The sequence below is a fragment of the Entelurus aequoreus genome, linkage group LG14 (genome assembly GCF_033978785.1).
Source record: "Entelurus aequoreus isolate RoL-2023_Sb linkage group LG14, RoL_Eaeq_v1.1, whole genome shotgun sequence".
Classification (NCBI taxonomy): Eukaryota; Metazoa; Chordata; class Actinopteri; order Syngnathiformes; family Syngnathidae; genus Entelurus; species Entelurus aequoreus.
The window spans coordinates 58,464,256-58,489,385 of record NC_084744.1 but is presented as its reverse complement, the minus strand read 5'-3'; the positions used below and the strand labels follow the sequence as shown (position 1 = coordinate 58,489,385).

At 36.0% G+C, this 25,130-nt stretch overlaps 1 protein-coding gene across 1 annotated transcript in view; it reads right to left on the bottom strand.

Moving 5' to 3' along the window:
• Positions 1 to 4,314: 4,314 nt before the first annotated feature.
• mmp14b (matrix metallopeptidase 14b (membrane-inserted)) overlaps positions 4,315 to 25,130 on the bottom strand; it is a 54,337-nt gene continuing 33,521 nt past the window's right edge. The window contains exons 5-10 of the mRNA XM_062070342.1: positions 22,267 to 22,428; positions 20,322 to 20,479; positions 20,110 to 20,248; positions 19,898 to 20,048; positions 17,728 to 17,843; positions 4,315 to 8,086 (exon numbers count right to left, since the gene is read on the bottom strand). Of these exons, the coding sequence (XP_061926326.1) occupies positions 7,611 to 8,086; positions 17,728 to 17,843; positions 19,898 to 20,048; positions 20,110 to 20,248; positions 20,322 to 20,479; positions 22,267 to 22,428 (1,202 nt within the window). The 3' untranslated portion in view covers positions 4,315 to 7,610. The remainder of the gene's footprint in view (positions 8,087 to 17,727; positions 17,844 to 19,897; positions 20,049 to 20,109; positions 20,249 to 20,321; positions 20,480 to 22,266; positions 22,429 to 25,130) is intronic.

Genomic DNA, 25,130 nt, shown 5'->3' with positions numbered 1-25,130 from the left:
GTATTCTTTTCCAAAGAAAGAGAAACAACTTTTAAAGTAAAAATGTCGTCAAAAAATTTGGACATACCTGTAAATGCGTTTTTCTAAAAAAAAATACTTTTAGTTATAAATTGGACATAATTAAATTTTCTTAATTATAACTTTTAAAATAAAAATAGAGGTAAAATATGTACATAAATGCATTTTTCTTAATAGTAAAAATAAAGCGTAAAAAAACAGTCATAAATGCACTATTAGTAAAAAAAAACAAAAAACTTTGAGGGTAAAAAAAATAGTTTCAAAACATTCTCTTTAAAAAATTTTGATGAAAAATACAGTTTAAAAAATTGGACATAAATGCGTTTCGTTTAAAAAAAATTTTTACTTTACTGTAAGAACAGTTGAAAAAAATTGGACATGAATGCGTTTTTTGTTCATTTAAAAAAAAACAACAAAGTTTTAAAAAGTTGGAAACAAATGCATCATCGTGTCTGGCGGAGAAGTTCATCCTTTTGAGGGCATTGAAGCTGCAGTGTTTATCGTCACACCACATCTGACAACACACACACACACACACACGCACACACACATGTGCATCCTCGCTGACACATGTTCATGATGAAGTCATGTGACGCCACAACGTGCTTTAATTAGGTCACGATGGAAGGCTGCATGCATGATTTGACCTTTTCCCTAAAAAGCCACTGCACGCTAATCCTTTCATCTGACGAGAACACACACACACACACACACACACACACACACACACACACACACACACACACACACACACACACACACACACACACACACCCACGCAGAACTTTCCCCCGCGACCATAGCGGCCGAGATATGTTTTCCGGCTGTTTGAAAGGCGTAGATCGTCTTCATCCCTGCTTCTACTTAGGATTTGGACGCGGTCGGCGTTTTCCGACCCAGTTCCTGGTCTGACGTTCTCCCAACACGGTGTGGAGCCGTTGGGGAGCAAGAAAGCTGGAGGTCCAGGAGGACACGCTCGCAGTCAGACAGCGCCAGTAAAGTACAGATTTCAGCCCTTTGATACAAAAAAGATTCATCTGACCACAGAACTTTCCTCCAGAAGGTCTTATCTTTGTCCATGTGATGTCAGGTGGAACAAAAATTTGTTTTGTTTCACCTGACATCACATGGACAAAGATAAGACCTTCTGGAGGAAAGTTCTGTGGTCAGATGAAACAAAAATGGAGCTGTTTGGCCACAATACCCAGCAATTGTTCACATTTTCAGTAGACCCATTGTAAGTCTGCATTTTTTCTGAAAAAAATTCAGGATTTTTTCTGTTAAAAAGTCGGGATTCTTTTCTGTCAAAAAGTCGGGATTTTCTCTGTTAAAAAGTCGGGAATTTTTCTCTCAAAAAGTCTAGATTTTTTTCTGTCAAAAAATCTGGATATTTTTCCTGTCAATAAGTAGGCATTTTTTCTGACAAAAATTCAGGATTTTTTTCTGACAAAAAGCCGTAATTTTTCCTGTCAAAAAGTCGCCATTTTTCCTGTCAAAAAGTCAGCATTTTTTCTGTCAAAAAGTTGGATTTTTTTCTGTTAAAAAGTCGGGATTCTTTTCTGTCAAAAAGTTGGCATTTTTTCTGTCAAAAAGTCGGGATTTTTTCTGTTAAAAAGTCGGGAATTTTTCTTTCAAAAAGTCGGGATTTTTTCTTTCAAAAAGTCGGGATTTTTTCTGTCAAAAAATCTGGATTTTTTTCTGTCAAAAAGTCGGCATTTTTCCTGTCAATAAGTAGGCATTTTTTCTGACAAAAATTCAGGATTTTTTCTGACAAAAAGTCGTAATTTTTCCTGTCAAAAAGTCGGCATTTTTCCTGTCAAAAAGTCGGCTTTTTTTTCTGTCAAAAAGTTGGAATTTTTCTGTTAAAAAGTCGGGATTCTTTTCTGTCAAAAAGTTGGCATTTTTTCTGTCAAAAAGTCGGGATTTTTTCTGTTAAAAAGTCGGGAATTTTTCTTTCAAAAAGTCGCGATTTTATCTGTCAAAAAGTCGGCATTTTTCCTGTCAAAAAGTTGGCATTTTTTCTGTTAAAAAGTTAGGATTCTTTTGTGTCAAAAAGTCGGCATTTTTCCTGTCAATAAGTAGGCATTTTTTCTGACAAAAATTCAGGATTTTTTTCTGACAAAAATTCAGGATTTTTTTTGGACAAAAATTCAGGATTTTTTTCTGACAAAAAGTCGTAATTTTTCCTGTCAAAAAGTCGGCATTTTTTCTGTCAAAAAGTTGGATTTTTTTCTGTTAAAAAGTCGGGATTCTTTTCTGTCAAAAAGTTGGCATTTTTTCTGTCAAATATTCGGGATTTTTTCTGTTAAAAAGTCGGGAATTTTTCTTTCAAAAAGTCGAGATTTTTTCTGTCAATAAGTAGGCATTTTTTCTGACAAAAATTCAGGATTTTTTTCTGACAAAAAGTCGTAATTTTTCCTGTCAAAAATTCGGCATTTATTCCTGTCAAAAAATTTAAATTTTTTTTCCTGTCAAAAAATTTAGATTTTTTTTCCTGTCAAAAAGTCTGGATTTTTTCTGTCAAAAAGTCTACTTTTTTTTGTCAAAAAGTGTGCATTCTTTCTGTCAAAAACTTTAGCTCCGGACTTCTTCTGTTTAATTTATTGTGGCCTGCTACATCTTTCAATGTGGTCTTCCACATCATTTAATGTGGTCTTCAACTTCATTTAACGTGGTCTTCCAAGTCATTTAAAGTGGCCTGCTATGTCATTCAATATGGTCCTCTACATCATTTAATGTGGCCTGCTACGTCTTTCAATGTGGTCTTCCACGTCATTTAAATTGGCCTCCTATGTCATTCAACATGGGCCTCTACATCATTTAAATTGGCACGCCACATCCTTCAATGTGGTCTCCTACATCATTTAGTGTGGTCTTCCAAGCCATTTATTGTGGCCTGCTATGTCATTCAACATGGGCCTCTACATCATTTAAAGTGGCTTGCCACATCCTTCAATGTGGTCTTCCAAGCCATTTAAATTGGCCTGCTATGTCATTAAACCTGGTCTTCTACATAATTTAAGTGGCCTGCCACGTCCTTCAATGTGGTCACACATCATTTAATGTGGTCTGCTACATAATTTATTGTGGTCTTCCAAGTCTTTTAATGTGGCCTGCTATGTCATTAAATATGGTCTCCTACATAATTTAAGTGGCCTGCCACGTCCTTCAATGTGGTCCTCCACATCATTTAACGTGGTCTGCCACATCATTTATTGTGGTCTTCCAAGTCCTTTAAAGTGGCCTGCTATGTCATTAAAAATGGTCTTCTACACAATATAAGTGGCCTGCCACGACCCTCAATGTGGTCCTCCACATCATTTAATGTGGTCTGCCACATAATTTATTGTGGTCTTCCAAGTCCTTTAAAGTGGCCTGGTATGTCATTAAACCTGGTCTTCTACATAATTTAAGTGGCCTGCCACGTCTTTCAATGTGGTCACACATCCTTCAATGTGGTCTGCCACATCATTTATTGTGGTCGTCCAAGTCCTTTAATGTGGCCTGTTGATGTCATTAAACATGGTCTTCTACATAATTTAAGTGGCCTGCCACGTCCTTTAATGTGGTCACACATCATTTAACGTGGTCTGCCACATCATTTATTTTGGTCGTCCAAGTCCTTTAGAGTGGCCTGTTGATGTCATTAAACATGGTCTTCTACATAATTTAAGTGGCCTGCCTCGTCCTTCAATGTGGTCCTCCACATCATTTAACATGGTCTGCCACACCATTAAGTTGACCAGCCACATCCTTCAAAGTGGCCCCTCTAATTGCGAAGTGGCCCCTCATGAAACCGAGTGGCCACCTTGCACTAGTGCGCGCATGAAGTGAACTCCAAACAACAACAACCATCCTTTCGAAATGTCTTTTATTTTGAAGGCAGTTTCCAGAAACACCGTAAATAAGAACAGAGGCACAATGGAGAATCCTTGTTATCATTATTACAATCATCACTAGTATCGTCATCGCTGCTGTGAGGAACCCTGATTGGTCGAGTTAGCACCGTAGCGTCCAAAAATAAAAAATAACAAAAAATAACCAAAAAAATGGTACAATGACAAAAATCATGTTTCAGATCACTGATTTATTTTCCAAGCAGTCAAGAACACAAAATAATTCACTATTCCCACATATAAAATTAGGCCACTTTCAAAAGCGAATGTCGCTGTCCAGCAGGACGTTTTAATGACACAAAAACAACACAATGTGACACACAATAACAACAAGAGTCATAATGATAATAATGACAACAGCATCGCTGATATGAAAACAACAACAACACAGTTTATGATGTTTCTTGCCCTTTTTTTTTTTTTTACGCTTCACACTGGCTCGTTCTACTGGGAGGTTAAAAAACACAAGTGTGTGTGTGCGTGTGTGTGTGTGTGTGTCTGTGTTGTTGTATTTCTACCCTTCTTGAGACATCAACAAGGAAAATTACCTTCCAGAAGTTAGGACATAAATCATCGTGCCAATACGGAAAACCATTGCATCTAATGGAGAGTCCGTGAACATTGCTCCAAAGTTAGGATTTTTTTGGTTGATTTAATGTGCATACGAAAGTAAACGTCCCATATGTGACCGTAGGATGAACAAATACACTACTGAGGACCGGTGAACAAGTTAGGACATAAATCATGGTCCCCATACGGCAAAACCATTGCATCTAATAGAGAGGCGAATACTAGAGTCCGTGAACATTGCTCCAAAGTCAGGATTTTTTGTTGATTTAATGTGCATACGAAAGTAAACGTCCCATATGTGACCGTAGGATGAACAAATACACTACGGTACTAAGACTATAGTGGCCATTAACAGTTAGCTTCTACAGCTGGGTTGCCCAAAGTGCGGCACAGGGGCCATCTGTGGTTCCTGACTCGTTTGTCATCGGCCTTATAAGCACATTACAAGAAAACAAAAAAATGGAGATCTCGTTTGCACCCCCTGGTGGTGAAATCTGTCAAAATGAGGGTGGTCCCCAAAAGGAGGGATTTTTCAAATTGACTGTGTGTCGCTTTTAAAAGTGCTCCCCCTCTGGTCAACATATGAAATAACAAGTGTGTGTAAGAAATTGAAATGCGCCCCCTTTGGCCAAAATGTATAAAACAATATATATATTTTTTTAATAGAGACATACTGTAATAACTTGAAGTAAATAATGAAGATTAAAAACCAATTACAAATAATAAATTAAAAACATTTTTTTAAAAACTAAAAACAGTCTTTTTCTCGCAATGTGTCGACTTTCTTCTTATAAAATTTGGGACAATTTCTCATATTCTTTCTGTTTCTGTAACATGGCAATATTTTCTCGTAAAATTATTACTTTTTTTTTTAATGTAAAAGTATTACTTTTTAATGCAAAATGGTGACATTTGTCATATAAAATTCAGACTTATCACAATATTGCAAATTTTTTTGGGTTGTTCTTGTAAAACAGTGTTATTTTTTTTGAGTAAAATTAGGATTTATATAATAATTTCGCCAAGTAAAATTAGGATTATTGTTATAATATTGCCAAAATTTTCAAGTTTTCTTATAAAAATTGTGACTTTTGTTGACCCTTTTCATAAAATTGCCAAAATGTTGAGCTTTTCTTGTAAAACTGCGACTGTTATTGAGTAATATTCCAACTTTTATCATAATATCGCGCAAATGTTCAGTTTTTCTTGTAAAATTTTGACTTGCGTCGAGTAAAATCACTACTTTTATTATAAAACTGCCAAAATTCAAAGTTTTTCTTGTGAAATTGTGACCTTTTTCTTGGGAAATTCCAACTCATTTTTCACAACAAGCTTTTTTTAAATATTTGCCTAGTTTGTGTATATTATTAATGTTGTAAATACTAATTTTGGTTGTTCTTGTAAAACAGTGACATTTTTGGAGTAAAATCAGGACTTATATAATAATTTTGCCAAGTAAAATTACGATTATTGTTATAATTTTGCCAAAATTTGGAAGTTTTCTTTTAAAAATTGTGACTTTTGTCGACCCTTTTCATAAAATTGCAAAAATGTTGAGCTTTTCTTGTAAAACTGCGACTGTTATTGAGTAAAATTCCAACTTTTATCATTATATCGCGCAAATGTTCAGTTTTTCTTGTAAAATTTTGACTTGCATCGAGTAAAATCACGACTTTTATTATAAAACTGCCAAAATTCAAAGTTTTTCTTGTGAAATTGTGACCTTTTTCTTGGGAAATTCCAACTCATTTTTCACAACAAGCTTTTTTTTAAATATTTGCCTAGTTTGTGTATATTATTAATGTTGTAAATACTAATCTTGGTTGTTGTTGTAAAACAGTGACATTTTTGGAGTAAATTTAGGACTCATATAATAATTTTGCCAAGTAAAATTACGATTATTGTTATAATATTGCCAACATTTTCTAGTTTTCTTGTAAAAATTGTGACTTTTGTCGCGCAAAATGCCGACCCTTTTCATAAAATTGCCAAAATGTTGAGCTTTTCTTGTAAAACTGCGACTGTTGTAGAGTAAGATTACAACTTTTATCAAAATATCACGCAAATGTTCAGTTTTTCTTGTAAAATTTTGACTCTCGTCGAGTAAAATGACGACCCTTTTCATAAAATTGCCAAAATGTTGAGCTTTTCTTGTAAAACTGCGACTTTTATTGAGTCAAATTTCAACTTTTATCGTAATATCGCACAAATGTTCCGTTTTTCTTGTAAAATTTTGGACTCGCGTCGAGTAAAATCCCTTTTATGATAACACTGTCAAAAAGTTTTTCTTGTGAAATTCCAACTCATTTTTTACAACAAGCTTGTTTTATATTTGCATAGTTTGTATATATTGTTCATGTTATAATATTGCCAAAATTTTCAAGTTTTCTTGTAAAAATTGTGACTTTTGTCGACCCTTTTCATAAAATTGCCAAAATGTTAAGCTTTTCTTGTAAAACTGTGACTGTTATTGAGTCAAATTCCAACTTTTGTCGTAATGTTGCACAAATGTTCAGTTTTTCTTCTAACCAGTCTGTGGAACGCTCTCCCTGACCCCCTGAGGGCACCACAGACTGTGGATGCTTTTAAAAAAAGGCTTAAAATGCCAAAATTCTTAGTTTTTCTTGTGATATTGTGACCTTTTTCTTGGGAAATTCCAACTCATTTTTCACAACAAGCTTTTTTAATATTTGCATAGTATGTATATATTATTAATGTTGTAAATACACTTCTTTATATACCTGGAAAGGCTGGTCCTAAATAGGTAGGCATTTTTCTCAGGTCTCAAGAAGGTATGAACTACATAAATGTGTGTGTGTGTGTGCTTGTGTGTGTGCGTGTGTGTGTGTGTGTGTGTGTGTGTGTGTGTGTGTGTGTGTGTGTGTGTGTGTGTGTGTGTGTGTGTGTGTGTGTGTGTGTGTGTGTGTGTGTGCGTGTGTGTGCAAACAAAGTGTGAGCTGGACAGAGAACCAATGGTGGAAGTGGTCGAGTGACAGAGCAAAAAAGAAACTTGCAGTGGTTTCACTTTCCCTCACATTTGCAAGAACGCCATCTTCCACTTGCTTCTCCTTCAGTCCCCGTCCTTCCTTCCTTCCTTCCTTCCTTCCTTCCTTCCTTCCTTGCGTCCTACACTTTGTCCAGCAGGGAGCGTTGGCAGTAGAGGAGTCGACGCGGAGTGCCGTAGCGCCGCAGGAAGAGCAGGGCCCCCAGCGTGGCGACCACGCACACCAGCAGGAACAAGGGCAGGACCACCGCCGCCGCCCCCGCGCCGCTTCCCGAGCGCCCTTCCTCGTCCACTTCGATGATGATGACCTCCGTGTCCCCCTCGTCCTCCGGCTCCACCTTCGTCTCCGTCTCTCTCTCGCGCTCCCGGTCGGTCTCCCGGTCCCTGGTTCTGTCCTTGTCTTCGTCGTTGTGGTCCTTCTCCTTGTCCGTGTCGTGGCCGCCGCCGCCGCCGCCCCCCTTGCCCCCGTCCGTCTTGGGGTCCTCGTTGGGACATCCCATCCAGTCCCGCAGCGCCGACTTGGGGTACCCGGGCTCCACGCGCATCATCTGGTTGTTGAACTTCCAGTATTTGTTGGCCTTGTAGAAGTAGGTGTAGGCTGCGGACAAAAGAAGGACCTTTTTCAGATACAAATATGCATAAAAACAACAATTTAAATCAAAATGCGGACGACATTGTGATATTTTTCATTTTCAAAACCAATACAACATATATTTTGTGACCATTAAAGGTCCCGGGGACCCAAAAGGGTCTCAGTCGTTAAAGTGTTAAAAATAAGTCATATTTATTTATTTTTACTTTTCACACTTAAATATCTTCAGATTTATCTGTTTCCATTAAGTATTTATTTTTTTTAAATTAGTGTTAAAAATAAGTAATTTTATACTTTTCACACTTAAATATTAAATATCTTCATATTTATCTGTTGCCCATAAGTATTTTTTAAATTTATGATTTTTCATTTTCAAAACCAATACAACATATATTTTGGGACCCAAAAGGGTCTCAGTCATTAGTGTTAAAAATAAGTATATTTTTACTTTTCACACTTGAATATCTTCAGATTTATCTGTTTTAATTTATATTTATTTTATCATTTATTATTTTCAAAACCAATAGAATATATATTTTGTGACCATTAAAGGTCCCGAGGGCCCAAAAGGGTCTCAGTCATTAAAGTGTTAAAAATAAGAAATATTTATTTATTTTAACTTTTCACACTTAAATATCTTCAGATTCATCTGTTGCTATTAAGTATTTATTTTTATTTTTTTTTCAAATTTTCAAAACCAATACAACATATATTTTGTGACCATTAAAGATCCCGGGGACCCAAAAGGGTCTCAGTCATTAAAGTGTTAAAAAGAAGTCACATTTATTTTTACTTTTCACACTTAAATATCTTCAGATGTATCTGTTGCCATTAAGTATTTTTTTTAAATTATTTCTCATTTTCAAAACCAATACAACATATTAAAGGTCCCGGCGGCCCAAAAGGGTCTCAGTCATTAAAGTGTTAAAAATAAGACATATTTATTTATTTTAACTTTTCACACTTAAATATCTTCAGATTTATCTGTTGCTATTAAGTATTTATTTATTTTTTTTCTTCTAATTTTCAAAACCAATACAACATATATTTTGTGACCATTAAAGGTCCCGGGGGCCCAAAAGGGTCTCAGTCAATAAAGTGTTAAAAATAAGACATATTTATTTATTTTAACTTTTCACACTTAAATATCTTCAGATTTATCTGTTGCTATTAAGTTGTTTTTTTTTTTTCTTCTAATTTTCAAAACCAATACAACATATATTTTGTGACCATTAAAGGTCCCGGGGACCCAAAAGGGTCTCAGTCGTTAAAGTGTTAAAAATAAGTCATATTTATTTATTTTTACTTTTCACACTTAAATATCTTCAGATTTATCTGTTTCCATTAAGTTTTTTTTTTTTTTAAATTAGTGTTAAAAATAAGTAATTTTATACTTTTCACACTTAAATATTAAATAACTTTATATTTATCTGTTGCCCATAAGTATTTTTTAAATTTATGATTTTTCATTTTCAAAACCAATACAACATATATTTTGGGACCCAAAAGGGTCTCAGTCATTAGTGTTAAAAATAAGTATATTTTTACTTTTCACACTTGAATATCATCAGATTTATCTGTTTTAATTTATATTTATTTTATTATTTATTATTTTCAAAACCAATAGAATATATATTTTGTGACCATTAAAGGTCCCGAGGGCCCAAAAGGGTCTCAGTCATTAAAGTGTTAAAAATAAGACATATTTATTTATTTTAACTTTTCACACTTAAATATCTTCAGATTTATCTGTTGCTATTAAGTATTTATTTTAATTTTTTTTCTAATTTTCAAAACCAATACAACATATATTTTGTGACCATTAAAGGTCCCGGGGACCCAAAAGGGTCTCAGTCATTAAAGTGTTAGAAAGAAGTCATATTTATTTATTTTGACTTTTCACACTTAAATATCTTCAGATTTATCTGTTGCCATTAAGTTTTTTTTGTTTTTTTAAATTAGTGTTAAAAATAAGTCATTTTATACTTTACACACTTAAATATTAAATATCTTCAGATTTATCTGTTGCCCATAAGTATTTTTTAAATTTATGATTTTTCATTTTCAAACCCAATATAACATAAATTTGTGACCATTAAAGGTCCCGGGGACCCAAAAGCGTCTCAGTCATTAAAGTGTTAAAAATAACTCTTATTTATTTATTTTTACTTTTCACACTTAAATATCTTCAGATTTATCTGTTGCCATTAAGTATTTTTTATTTTTTTATTTCTCAATTTCAAAATCAATACAACATATATTTTGTGACCATTAAAGGTCCCGGGGACCCAAATGGGCCTCGGTCATTAAAGTGTTAAAAATAAGACATATTTATTTATTTTTACTTTTCACACTTAAATATCTTCAGATTTATCTGTTGCCAGTAAGTATTTTATTTCTTTATTATTTTTCATTTTCAAAACCAATACAACATATATTTTGGGACCCAAAAGGGTCTCAGTCCTTAGTGTTAAAAAGAAGTAATTGTATATTTTTCACACTTAAATATTAAATATCTTCATATTTATCTGTTGCCATTAAGTATTTTTTAAATTTATGATTTTTCATTTTCAAAACCAATACAACATATATTTTGTGACCATTAAAGGTCCCAGGGACCCAAAAGGGTCTCAGTCATTAAAGTGTTAAAAATAAGACATATTTATTTATTTTTACTTGTCACACTTAAATATCTTCAGATTTATCTGTTGCCATTAAGTATTTATTTTTAATTTTTTTTTCTAATTTTCAAAACCATTACAACATATATTTTGTGACTATTAAAGGTCCCGGGGACCCAAAAGGGTCTGAGTCATTAAAGTGTTAAAAATAAGTCATATTTATTTATTTTTACTTTTCACACTTAAATATCTTCAGATTTATCTGTTGCCATTACGTATTTCTTTAATTTATTATTTCTTATTTTCCCAAAAAAATATTGTTTTATTCTGGGAAAAACACAACATATGCAAATAATTCATAACAACATTACTTTTGATTCATTATTTATTCATTAATTTATTTTTAATGTTTTTGTTACGGCTAGTTACACCACGTGCCTTTATGTTGTTTTGGTGGTGTTCTTCGGTGTTTTGTGTTAGTTCCTGTCCTGTGCTTTTATTTTGGCAGGCTTTTCCGGTTTTGTTGGTGTTTTCCCCTGGCTGCTTCATTTCCCCTCAGCTGTTTTCTGTTTGCAATCAAGACTATTTAAGTTAATCCTCTTCCCTACCTTCGTTGTTGGGACATTGTTATCCATTCTCTTTTGATGCTCAGCACACGTACTTTGTGGACGCCGTCTGCTCAACATTTACTGTAAGTGTTTTGTTTTCATCATAGCCTGTCCGGTCAGTGCGTTATGCCCTTTTTTTTTTTTTTTTTTTTAATTTTTTAAAAAGAAAATCTTATTTTATTTTGGGACAAAATATGCAATATGTTCCACTAAAACATTTTTCATAATTGAATATTTGATGTGAAATAATTGAAGCCTTAAATAGGTCAATAATTCATAAATTGATTTTGATTCATTTACATTTTTTGAACAATGACCATTTAAAAAAAAAAAAAAATTCACTCGATAAAAGTTTTAACACTTAAATACCTTAAGATCTATCCAATGCCATTAATTTTTTTTTAAATGTTAATGTTATGCCCTTTTTTTTCCTTATAAAATGTAGTTTTATTATGGGAAATACACAAATCTTGCAATATTTTTTCCCTAAACATTTTTCAGAATGCAATATTTAATGTGAAATAATTGGATGTCAATCATTCATAAAACATTGATTTTGATTCATTTAAATGTTTTGAACAATGACTGCTTGAAAAAAATAAATAAATAAAGTTCTCGGGAATCCAATTGGACCCCACTCGATAAAAATAAGTCACACTTACTTTTTTTTTACAATTTGTTTTTTTTTTATTACTATTTTTACTTTTAACACTTAAATATCTTTAAATCTATCCAATGCCATTAAGTTATGTATTTAGAAAAAAAAGCTTTATGCCCTTTTTTTCCCTAATAAAATCTTGTTTTATTATGGGAAATACACAAACCTTGCAATATTTTTTCTCAAAACATTTTTCAAAATTGAATATATAATGTGAAATAATTGGAGCCTTAAATGAGTCAATAATTCATAAAACATTGATTTTGATTCATTAAAATTTTTTGAACAATGACCGCTTAAAAATATATATATATAAAGTTATCGGGAATCCAATTGGCCCCCACTCAATAAAATTATTTACTTCGTTTACCTAAAAAAAATTTTGAACTATTTTTACTTTTAACACTTAAATATCTTCATGGGTTTTTAACATGTAAAGCGACTTTGGGTACTTAGAAAAGCGCTATATAAATCCCAGGTATTATTATTATCTTCAGATCTATCCAATGCCATTAAGTTTTTATTTTTTTTAATTGTATGCCCTTTTTTTTTCCTACTATAATTTTGTTTTATTATGGGAAATACACAAACCTTGCAATATTTTTTCCCAAAAATTTTTTCAAAATGCAATATTTAATGTGAAATAATTGGAGGCTTAAATAGGTCAATAATTCATAAAACATACATTTTGATTCATCTAAATTTTTTGAACAATGGCCGCTTAAAAAAAAAAAAAAGTTCTCCGGAATCCAATTGGCCCCCACTCGATAAAAATAAGTCACATTTACCTTTTTCACAACTTTTTTTTAATTTTTTAAATATTTTTACCTTTAACACTTAAATATCTTTAAATCCATCCAAGACAAGTTATATATATATTTTTAAAAGTTTTATGCTTTTTTTTCCCTAATAAAATCTAGTTTTATTATGGGAAATACACAAACCTTGCAATATTTTTTCCATAAACATTTTTCAAAATGCAATATTTAGTGTGAAATAATTGGAGCCTTAAATCTGTAAATAATTAATAAAACATTTATTTTGATTCAGTTAAAATTTTTTGAACAATGATTGCTTAAAAAATAAAATAAAAATAACGTTCTCGGAAATCCAATTGGCCCCCACTCGGTAAAAATAAGTCACATTTCCTTTTTTTACAATTTTTTTACATTTTTTTTAGTAATTTTACTTTTAACACTTAAATACTTCTTTTAACACTTAAATACCATTAAGTTTTTATTTATTTTTTAAATCGTGTTTTATTATGGGAAATACACAAACTATGCAATATTTTTTTTCTAAACATTTTTACAAATGGAATATTTAATGTGAAATAATTGGAGCCTTAAATTGGTAAATAATTAAATAAAACATTTATTTTGATTCATTTAAATTTTTTGAGCAACGACCGTTTAAAAACATTTTTAAAAAAATTACAAAAGTTCTTGGGCATCCAATTTTTTAAAACTATTTTTACACTTAAAATATCTTCAGATCTATCCGTTGTTATTACGCTTTTATTTTCTTATGTTTTATGAACAATGATAGTTAAAAGAAAATCACACAAAAAGGCCCCACTCATTAAAAAGTGTTAAAAATAAGTGACACTGTATCAAAATATAATTTTTTACTTTAAACACTTAAACTTCAAAACTAAACTTCAACTTCAGATCTGTCCGTTGATTATAAGTTTTTATTAGTTTTTGAGCAATGAAAAAAATTGCCTTTCGGCCTGGACTTGGACGCCTCTGAATGCTAGCTTTTGCAGTCTGGCTACGTTGTGATGTCACAGCGAGGTGGATGTACCTATTTTGGACGTTAAGTCAAGCAGAAGAGGAGGAGCCTTGCAAGATAAGGTAAGATAAAGCATTTTTTTAATATCATCCTGGCCGACACATAATTACACCCAGTGACATAAATGCTGCTAAAAGTAGCGAATGTGGCCGTGTACCTATTGTTGTTACCGGGTGAATCTATATAATGTTTACGAAGGTTATTTTCGACCATGTACGTATTTTTTAAAAATAATTGTATCCGACTTACTTTCAGTTGAACAGAACAAACCTGGTCAAATAATATGAAACCACAAAGATTATTATCAAGGCTTAGGTCAGACTGATTACAAAATAAATGCTAATCAAATGTACATAAAAAAGATCTTATAAAAAAAAAAACCTGATGAAAAATACATTTTTGTGCTAAGAAAAATAATTTGAACTAAATCAATAATAAACAACAATAATACATATGTTTAAGTTGATTCAATCCAACTCCATGTCTATCGCTGATAGTTTGTTTACTTCCTGTGTGCTACACCTATTATGATGGTTTGTTTACTTCCTGTGTGCTACATCAAATATGATAGTTTGTTTACTTTCTGTGTGCTTCCCCTATGATGATAGTTTGTTTACTTCCTGTGTGCTTCACCTATTATGATGGTTTGTTTACTTCCTGTGTGCTTCACCTATGATGATAGTTTGTTTACTTCCTGTGTGCTTCACCTATGATGATAGTTTGTTTACTTCCTGTGTGCTTCACCTATGATGATAGTTTGTTTACTTCCTGTGTGCTACACCTATGATGATAGTTTGTTTACTTCCTGTGTGCTACACCTATCATTATAGTTTACTTCCTGTGTGCTACACCTACCATGATAGTTTACTTCCTGTGTGCTACACCTATCATGATAGTTTACTTCCTGTGTGCTACACCTATTATGATGGTTTGTTTACTTCCTGTGTGCTACATCTATTATGATGGTTTGTTTACTTCCTTTGTGCTACACCTGTTATGATAGTTTGTTTACTTCCTGTGTGCTACACCTATGATAGTTAGTTTACTTCCTGTGTGCTACACCTATTATGATAGTTTGTTTACTTCCTGTGTGCGACACCTATTATGATAGTTTGTTTCCTTCCTGTGTGCGACACTTATTATGATGGTTTGTTTACTTCATGTGTGTTACACCAATTATGATAGTTTGTTTACTTCCTGTGGTACGCCTATTATGATAATTTGTTTACTTCCTGTGTGCGACACCTATTATGATAGTTTGTTTACTTCCTGTGTGCTACACTTATGATTGTTTACTTCCTGTGTGCTACACCTATGATAGTGAGTTTACTTCCTGTGTGCGACACCTATTATGATAGTTTGTTTACTTCCTGTGTGCGACACCTATTATGATAGTTTGTTTCCTTCTTGTGTGCGACACCTATTATGATAGTTTGTTTACTTCCTGTGTGCTACACCTATGATAATAGTTTGTTTACTTCCCGTGTGCTACACCTATGATAGTTTTTTTTACTTCCTGTGTGCTACACCCATTATGATGGTTTCTTTACTTCCTGTGTGCGACACCTATTAGTGTTTATTTACTTCCTATGTGCTACACCTATAATGATGGTTTCTTTACTTCCTGTGTGCTACATCTATTATGATAGTTTGTTTACTTCCTGTGTGCTACATCAATTATGATAGTTTGTTAACTTCCTGTGTGCTACACCTTTGATGATAGTTTGTTTACTTCCTGTGTCGTACACCAATTATGATAATTTGTTTACTTCCTGTGTGCTACACCTATGATGATAGTTTGTTTAGTTCCTGTGCTACACCAATTGATAGTTTGTTTACTTCCTGTGTGCTACACCTATCATTATAGTTGACTTCCTGTGTACTACACCTATCATGATAGTTTACTTCCTGTGTGCTACACCTATCATGATAGTTTACTTCCTGTGTGCTACACTTATTATGATGATTTGTTTCCTTCCTGTGTGTTACACCTATGATGATGGTTTGTTTACTTCCTGTGTGCTACATCTATTATGATGGTTTGTTTACTTCCTGTGTGCTACATCTATTATGATAGTTTGTTTACTTCCTGTGTGCTACACCTATTATGATGGTTTGTTTACTTCCTGTGTGCTACACCTATGATGATGGTTTGTTTACTTCCTGTGTGCTACACCTATTATGATGGTTTGTTTACTTCCTGTGTGCTACACCTATGATGATGGGTTGTTTACTTCCTGTGTGCTACATCTATTATGATAGTTTGTTTACTTCCTGTGTGCGACACCTATTATGATAGTTTGTTTACTTCCTTGTATACTACACCTATCATGATAGTTTGTTTACTTCCTGTGTGCTACACCTATTATGATAGTTTGTTTACTTCCTGTGTGCTACACCTATCATGATAGTTTGTTTACTTCCCGTGTGCTACACCTATTATGATAGTTTGTTTACTTCCTGTGTGCTACACCTATCATGATAGTTTGTTTACTTCCTGTGTGCTACACCTATCATGATAGTTTACTTCCTGTGTGCTACACTTATTATGATAGTTTGTTTACTTCCTGTGTGCGACACCTATTATGATAGTTTACTTCCTGTGTGCTACACCTATCATGATAGTTTACTTCCTGTGTGCTACACATATTATGATTATTTACTTCCTGTGTGCGACACCTATTATGATAGTTTGTTTACTTCCTGTGTGCTACACCTATTATGAGTTTGTTTACTTCCTGTGTGCTACACCTATCATGATAGTTTACTTCCTGTGTGCTAAACTTATTATCATAGTTTGTTTACTTCCTGTGTGCTACACCTATTATGATAGTTTGTTTACTTCCTGTGTGCGACACCTGAAGTGAAGTGAAGTGAATTATATTTATATAGCGCTTTTCTCTAGTGACTCAAAGCGCTTTTACATAGTGAAACCCAATATCTAAGTTACATTTAAACCAGTGTGGGTGGCACTGGGAGCAGGTGGGTAAAGTGTCTTGCCCAAGGACACAACGACAGTGACTAGGATGGCGGAAGCAGGGATCGAACCTGGAACCCTCAAGTTCCTGGCACGGCCACTCTACCAACCGAGCTATACCGCCCCCAACCTATTATGATAGTTTACTTCCTGTGTGCTACACCTATCATGATAGTTTACTTCCTGTGTGCTACACCTATTATGATTATTTACTTCCTGTGTGCGACACCTATTATGATAGTTTGTTTACTTCCTGTGTGCTACACCTATTATGAGTTTGTTTACTTCCTGTGTGCTACACCTATCATGATAGTTTACTTCCTGTGTGCCACACCTATCATGTTTACTTCCTGTGTGCTATACCTATCATGATAGTTTACTTCCTGTGTGCTACACCTATCATGATAGTTTGTTTACTTCCTGTGTGCTACACCTATTATGATAGTTTGTTTACTTCCTGTGTGCTGCACCAATTATGATCATTTGTTTACTTCCTGTGTGCGACACCTATTAGTGTTTATTTACTTCCTATGTGCTACACCTATTATGATAGTTTGTTTACTTCCTGTGTGCTACAGCGATTAAGATGGTTTGTTTACTTCCTGTGTGCTACACCTATTATGATAGTTTGTTTACTTCCTGTGTGCTACATCTAATATGATAGTTTACTTCCTGTGTGCTACACCTATGATTGTTTACTTCCTGTGTGCTACATCTATGATGATAGTTTGTTTACTTCCTGTGTGCTACACCTATTATGATGGTTTGTTTACTTCCTGTGTGCTAAATCTATTACGATAGTTTGTTTACTTCCTGAGTGGTACGCCTATTATGTTTTTTTTACCAACAGTGAGTCCTGCTTAACTTCTTCTTACACTTGTGTGGCAATGAGCGCCTCTACAAAGCATCACATCCGCGTTACTGCTTTGTCATCATTTCCTCACATACCTCCGTCTTTCTTGGTGTTTAGTAAACATGACGGCACTTACCTTGATCTTTGCTCATGAAAGCTGACTTGATGTTGTCGGGGACTCCTTGCCAGACGTTCACCGGCCTTGGATAGCCATCGTCGACGCTACGCATCGCTTCGTTGAAACGGTAATACCTGCCCAAATAGAAGACGTTACGATTCTGTGATCAGAAGACCACAAGGCGGGCCCACATTACACCAGTTTTAAAATCTCTGCATTGGCTACCAATGTGTTTCAGGATACATGTTAAGGTTCTTCTTTATAAAATGTTTTAAGATTTGATTTTACCTTACGAACCCTCGCGGAACCTGAGATCCTACAGGCACTCGTCTCCTAATTATTTAAAAAACTTTGTGCCAGCGTCCTGATGGCCACCTCACAATAATGTCTGATTGAATGCCAAAAACGTTATGACACGCCACCTTAAAAAATAGAATTTTAAATTTTTTTACTGAGTGAGACCCCCAGAATGTACATGAAAATAAAGAATGTGGGATTTACTATATTAACTATGAAGGATAAAACACTGAATATTGACAACATATGAACGTCACCTACCCTCTCCATCAACATATTTTACAATCAAACGAAACGCAACTAATTAGATGACCATAGTAACGGATTAGATGACCATAGTAACTCATTAGATGACCATAGTAACGGATTAGATGACCATAGTAACTCATTAGATGACCATAGTAATGGATAAGATGACCATAGTAACTCATTAGATGACCATAGTAACGGATTAGATGACCATAGTAACTCATTAGATGGCCATAGTAACGGATTAGATGACCATAGTAACTAATTAGATGACCATAGTAACTCATTAGATGACCATAGTAACTCATTAGATGACCATAGTAACTCATTAGATGACCATAGTAACGGATTAGATGACCATAGTAACGGATTAGATGACCATAGTAACTCATTAGATGACCATAGTAACGGATTAGATGACCATAGTAATGGATAAGATGACCATAGTAACTACTTAGACGACCATAGTAACGGATTAGATGACCATAGTAACGGATTAGATGACCATAGTAACTCATTAGATGACCATAGTAACGGATTAGATGACCATAGTAATGGATAAGATGACCATAGTAACTACTTAGACGACCATAGTAACGGATTAGATGACCATAGTAACTCATTAGATGACCATTGTTAGAATAATCGTTTCTAAATTATCACAAAAACTTTGTGTTACATTGAGGGTCTGGTGAGAAGACAAAAGCTGTCTTTGAAACCTACCAAGAGTAAGGCTCGTAAAACTCCACTGTGTAGGGGGAGAAGCAAGATGAAGGTGTTCCTGTGTTCTTTCACGTATGGTAATCAACAGAAAGATATTGTTCTAACCCAAGGACTTCAAAGCGGAGAGAAGACAGGATCTGCCCAATTTCCAGACGACCTCTTTTTGAACTATTTTACGGACCTCTTTTTGAACTATTTTACAAACTCTTTTTGAACTGACCTTTCCTGTGAATTGTTTACGACCTTTTCTGTGAACTTTTTGCGACCTTTGTCCTTTGGAAACAGCGGTGGCCATGTGGTCGGGGGGAGGGTCCAAAATAAAAGAGGTAGGCGTGCAATCTTTTGGCAAGAGCGTGCTGGGATACCGTACAAGGGTACAGTGTACAGACGACTCTCCTCAATATTGAGTCCGAATTGAATTCTCTCTTTAATTCTTTGCCTCTTGTCTTGTTTAATAGATGTCATCAGTGTTTGAACCTGACAACCACGGTAACAGATTAGATGACCATAGTAACGGATTAGATGACCATAGTAACTAATTAGATTACCATAGTAACTAGTATTTCATGCAAAAGCGCAGATTCCAACCATTGAAATACTTTGTATAGTTCAAGATTTATGGTAATTAAAAAAAACAGTTTCCATCTTAAAGATCTAAAAAATTTGGGAATGTCTGGCGGGTCAGATTGAGAAGCTTAACTGGCCGCATGTGGCCCCCGGGCCTTAATCTATCCAGGTCTGGTATGATCTGTAGCCACAAGGACAGAGCCCGAGTCCGACCACGCACTAGTTTACATTTTAGCACTGGTGAGTTTATATCCAAGCAGGAAGTCACTCTGCAAATAAAAGTTCCAACCTTACATGGTCAAAGATTGCACCACACATGTTTGAGTCATCAGATCCAAGGAAGAGGACTCACTTGCTAGCTCGGAAGAAGAAGGTCTGTCCGGTGGGCGTGTAGTAAAGTGCGGCGTCGATACGATCCTTGGGCAGGCCGGTCCCCATTTCCCTGAGACTCTTGGGGTAACCATGGTCCAGGACCGACTCGGTGAACACCCAGTACTTGTCACCTGGGGATAGTGCCTGTGAGTGCACATTTCAACAAGACGGCGACCAAAAAACACAACGAACCTTTAAAGAAGGCAAATTTGCCGTCCTCCCTCTCGAAGGCAGAGTTGACGTGAGAAGGCAGCCCCCTCCAGAAGTGGCCAATGGGCATGGGGTAGCCATCCATCACTTGGTTGTTGTTCACCCGCCAGAACCACTTGTCCTGAGCAGGAAAAACCCACATTCCTAAAGAAAAACTCCACAAAGAAACCTTGGCCAAAGTTCTCCTGCTTTACCTTGAACACAAACATTTCTCCTCGGAGGATGCCGATGGTGTCGAAGTGTCCGTCGCAGATGTTGGGCCCGAAACGAGGTTTGTCAGGCGGGTAGCCCGGACTTGTTTCTGTGGGCGTGCCTGGTGTCGCGAAAGGAGGCTGTGGTCCTGATCCGGCACCTGACATTTAGAAAAAAACAGACCTAGTCCTGTCAGGTAAAGTTCCCAGCAGGCACGTTCTGACGTTGATTTGACCATTGAATTTTGGTCATTTCCCAACCAATATTGTACAACATAAATACAACCTTGAAACAATGTCAGGTTCTGACGTTGATTTGACCGTTGAATTTTGGTCATTCTACAACACAAATACAACGTTGAAACACGCTTTTTGACGACGTTTAATCAATGTCAGGTTCTGACGTTGATTTGACCATTGAAATTTGGTCATTTCCCAACCAATATTCTACAACACAAATACAACGTTGAAACAACATGCTTTTTGACGATGTGTAATCAATGTTGGGTTCTGACGATTTGACCATTGAATTTTGGTAATTTCCCAACACAAATACAACGTTAAAACATGCTTTTTGACGACGTTTAATCAATGTTGGGTTCTGACGTTGATTTGACCATTGAAATTCTGGACATTTCTCAACCAATATTCTACAACACAAATACAACGTTGAAACAATGTCAGGTTCTGACGTTGATTTGACCGTTGAATTTTGGTCATTTTACAACACAAATACAACGTTGAAACATGCTTTTTGACAACGTTTAATCAATGTTGGGTTCTGACGTTGATATGACCATTGAAATTTGGTTATTTCCCAACCAATTTGGTCATTTCCACAACACAAATACAACGTTCAAACAATGTCAGGTTCTGACGTTGATTTGACCATTGAAATTTGGTCATTTCCCAACCAATATTCTACAACACAAATACAACATTGAAACAACATGCTTTTTGACGACGTTTAATCAATGTTGGGTTCTGACGTTTATTCGACCGTTGAATTTTGGTCATTTCCCAACCAATATTCTACAACACATAAAACGAAACATGCTTTTTGTTTATGTTTATTCAATGTCAGGTTCTGACGTTGATTTAACCATTGAATTTTGGTCATTTCCCAACCAATATTCTACAACAAAAAATAGAACATTGAAACAACATATTTTTGACAACGTTTAATCAATGTCAGGTTCTGACATTGATTTGACCATCGAATTTTGGTCATTTCCCAACCAATATTCTACAACACAAATACAACGTTGAAACAACATGCTTTTTGACGACGTTTAATCAATGTTGGGTTCTGACGTTGATTTGATCATTGAATTTTGGTCATTTCCCAACCAATATTCTACAACACATATAAAACGAAACATGCTTTTTGTTTATGTTTATTCAATGTCAGGTTCTGACGTTGATTTAACCATTGAATTTTGGTCATTTCCCAACCAATATTCTACAACACAAATAGAACATTGAAACAACATATTTTTGACAACGTTTAATCAATGTCAGGTTCTGATGTTGATTTGACCATCGAATTTTGGGCATTTCCCAACCAATATTCTACAACACAAATACAACATTGAAACATCATGCTTTATGACGACGTTTAATCAATGTTGGGTTCTGACGTTGATTTGACCATTGAAATTTGGTCATTTCCCAACCAATATTCCACAACATTAAAACAACATGCTTTCTGACGAGGTCTAATCAATTTTGGGTTCTGACGTTGATTTGACTGTTGAATTTTGGTCATTTCCCAACCAACAACGTGGATCCAACGTTAGACATCATCGTTGTCTCAGTTTACAAATACAACTATTTTGCGACGTTGTTTCAAAGTCAGTTTTAAAGGACATGTACGTACAATCGTTGTATCCCAGGGTTAGTTAGGCACGGGACTAGCAGGTGACGTCGGAGCTTGGTTTTCACGCACCGTAAAGTTGTTGCACGCCCCTGAGGTCGTCGTCGGGAAGTATGAAGTTGTCGGTGTCCATCCACTGGTAGAAAGGAGCCATGATGGCGGAGGGGTCACTGGAGTGCTCCAGACCCAGAGCGTGGCCCAGCTCGTGCACCGACACCAGGAAGATGTCATTACCTGTTGAAAAGGAGACATTTGAAAGGGAGCGTTTACACAGGACACTACCTGGTACCTCTACCAACATTGACACTACCTGGTACCTCTACCAACATTGACACTACCTTGTACCTCTACCAACATTGACACTACCTGGTAGCTCTACCAACATTGACACTACCTTGTACCTCTACCAACATTGACACTACCTTGTACCTCTACCAACATTGACACTACCTGGTACCTCTACCAACATTGACACTACCTTGTACCTCTACCAACATTGACACTACCTGGTACCTCTACCAACATTGACACTACCTGGTACCTCTACCAACATTGACACTACCTTGTACCTCTACCAACATTGACACTACCTTGTACCTCTACCAACATTGACACTACCTTGTACCTCTACCAACATTGACACTACCTGGTACCTCTACCAACATTGACACTACCTTGTACCTCTACCAACATTGACACTACCTTGTACCTCTACCAACATTGACACTACCTTGTACCTCTACCAACATTGACACTACCTTGTACCTCTACCAACATTGACACTACCTGGTACCTCTACCAACATTGACACTACCTTGTACCTCTACCAACATTGACACTACCTTGTACCTCTACCAACATTGACACTACCTTGTACCTCTACCGACATTGACACTACCTTGTACCTCTACCAACATTGACACTACCTTGTACCTCTACCAACATTGACACTACCTTGTACCTCTACCAACATTGACACTACCTTGTACCTCTACCAACATTGACACTACCTGGTACCTCTACCAACATTGACACTACCTTGTACCTCTACCAACATTGACACTACCTTGTACCTCTACCAACATTGACACTACCTTGTACCTCTACCAACATTGACACTACCTGGTACCTCTACCAACATTGACACTACCTGGTACCTCTACCAACATTGACACTACCTGGTACCTCTACCAACATTGACACTACCTGGTACCTCTACCAACATTGACACTACCTGGTACCTCTACCAACATTGACACTACCTTGTACCTCTACCAACATTGACACTACCTGGTACCTCTACCAACATTGACACTACCTGGTACCTCTACCAACATTGACACTACCTGGTACCTCTACCAACATTGACACTACCTGGTACCTCTACCAACATTGACACTACCTGGTACCTCTACCAACATTGACACTACCTTGTACCTCTACCAACATTGACACTACCTGGTACCTCTACCAACATTGACACTACCTGGTACCTCTACCAACATTGACACTACCTTGTACCTCTACCAACATTGACACTACCTGGTACCTCTACCAACATTGACACTACCTTGTACCTCTACCAACATTGACACTACCTGGTACCTCTACCAACATTGACACTACCTTGTACCTCTACCAACATTGACACTACCTGGTACCTCTACCAACATTGACACTACCTGGTACCTCTACCAACATTGACACTACCTGGTACCTCTACCAACATTGACACTACCTGGTACCTCTACCAACATTGACACTACATTGTACCTCTACCAACATTGACACTACCTGGTACCTCTACCAACATTGACACTACCTGGTACCTCTACCAACATTGAGACTACCTTGTACCTCTACCAACATTGACACTACCTGGTACCTCTACCAACATTGACACTACCTTGTACCTCTACCAACATTGACACTACCTGGTACCTCTACCAACATTGACACTACCTGGTACCTCTACCAACATTGACACTACCTTGTACCTCTACCAACATTGACACTACCTTGTACCTCTACCAACATTGACACTACCTTGTACCTCTACCAACATTGACACTACCTGGTACCTCTACCAACATTGACACTACCTTGTACCTCTACCAACATTGACACTACCTGGTACCTCTACCAACATTGACACTACCTTGTACCTCTACCAACATTGACACTACCTGGTACCTCTACCAACATTGACACTACCTGGTACCTCTACCAACATTGACACTACCTTGTACCTCTACCAACATTGACACTACATGGTACCTCTACCAACATTGACACTACCTGGTACCTCTACCAACATTGACACTACCTTGTACCTCTACCAACATTGACACTACCTGGTACCTCTACCAACATTGACACTACCTGGTACCTCTACCAACATTGAAACTACCTGGTACCTCTACCAACATTGACACTACCTTGTACCTCTACCAGCATTGACACTACCTGGTACCTCTACCAACATTGACACTACCTTGTACCTCTACCAACATTGACACTACCTTGTACCTCTACCAACATTGACACTACCTGGTACCTCTACCAACATTGACACTACCTTGTACCTCTACCAACATTGACACTACCTGGTACCTCTACCAACATTGACACTACCTTGTACCTCTACCAACATTGACTCTACCTGGTACCTCTACCAACATTGACACTACCTGGTACCTCTACCAACATTGACACTACCTGGTACCTCTACCAACATTGACACTACCTGGTACCTCTACCAACATTGACACTACCTTGTACCTCTACCAACATTGACACTACCTGGTACCTCTACCAACATTGACACTACCTGGTACCTCTACCAACATTGACACTACCTTGTACCTCTACCAACATTGACACTACCTGGTACCTCTACCAACATTGACACTACCTTGTACCTCTACCAACATTGA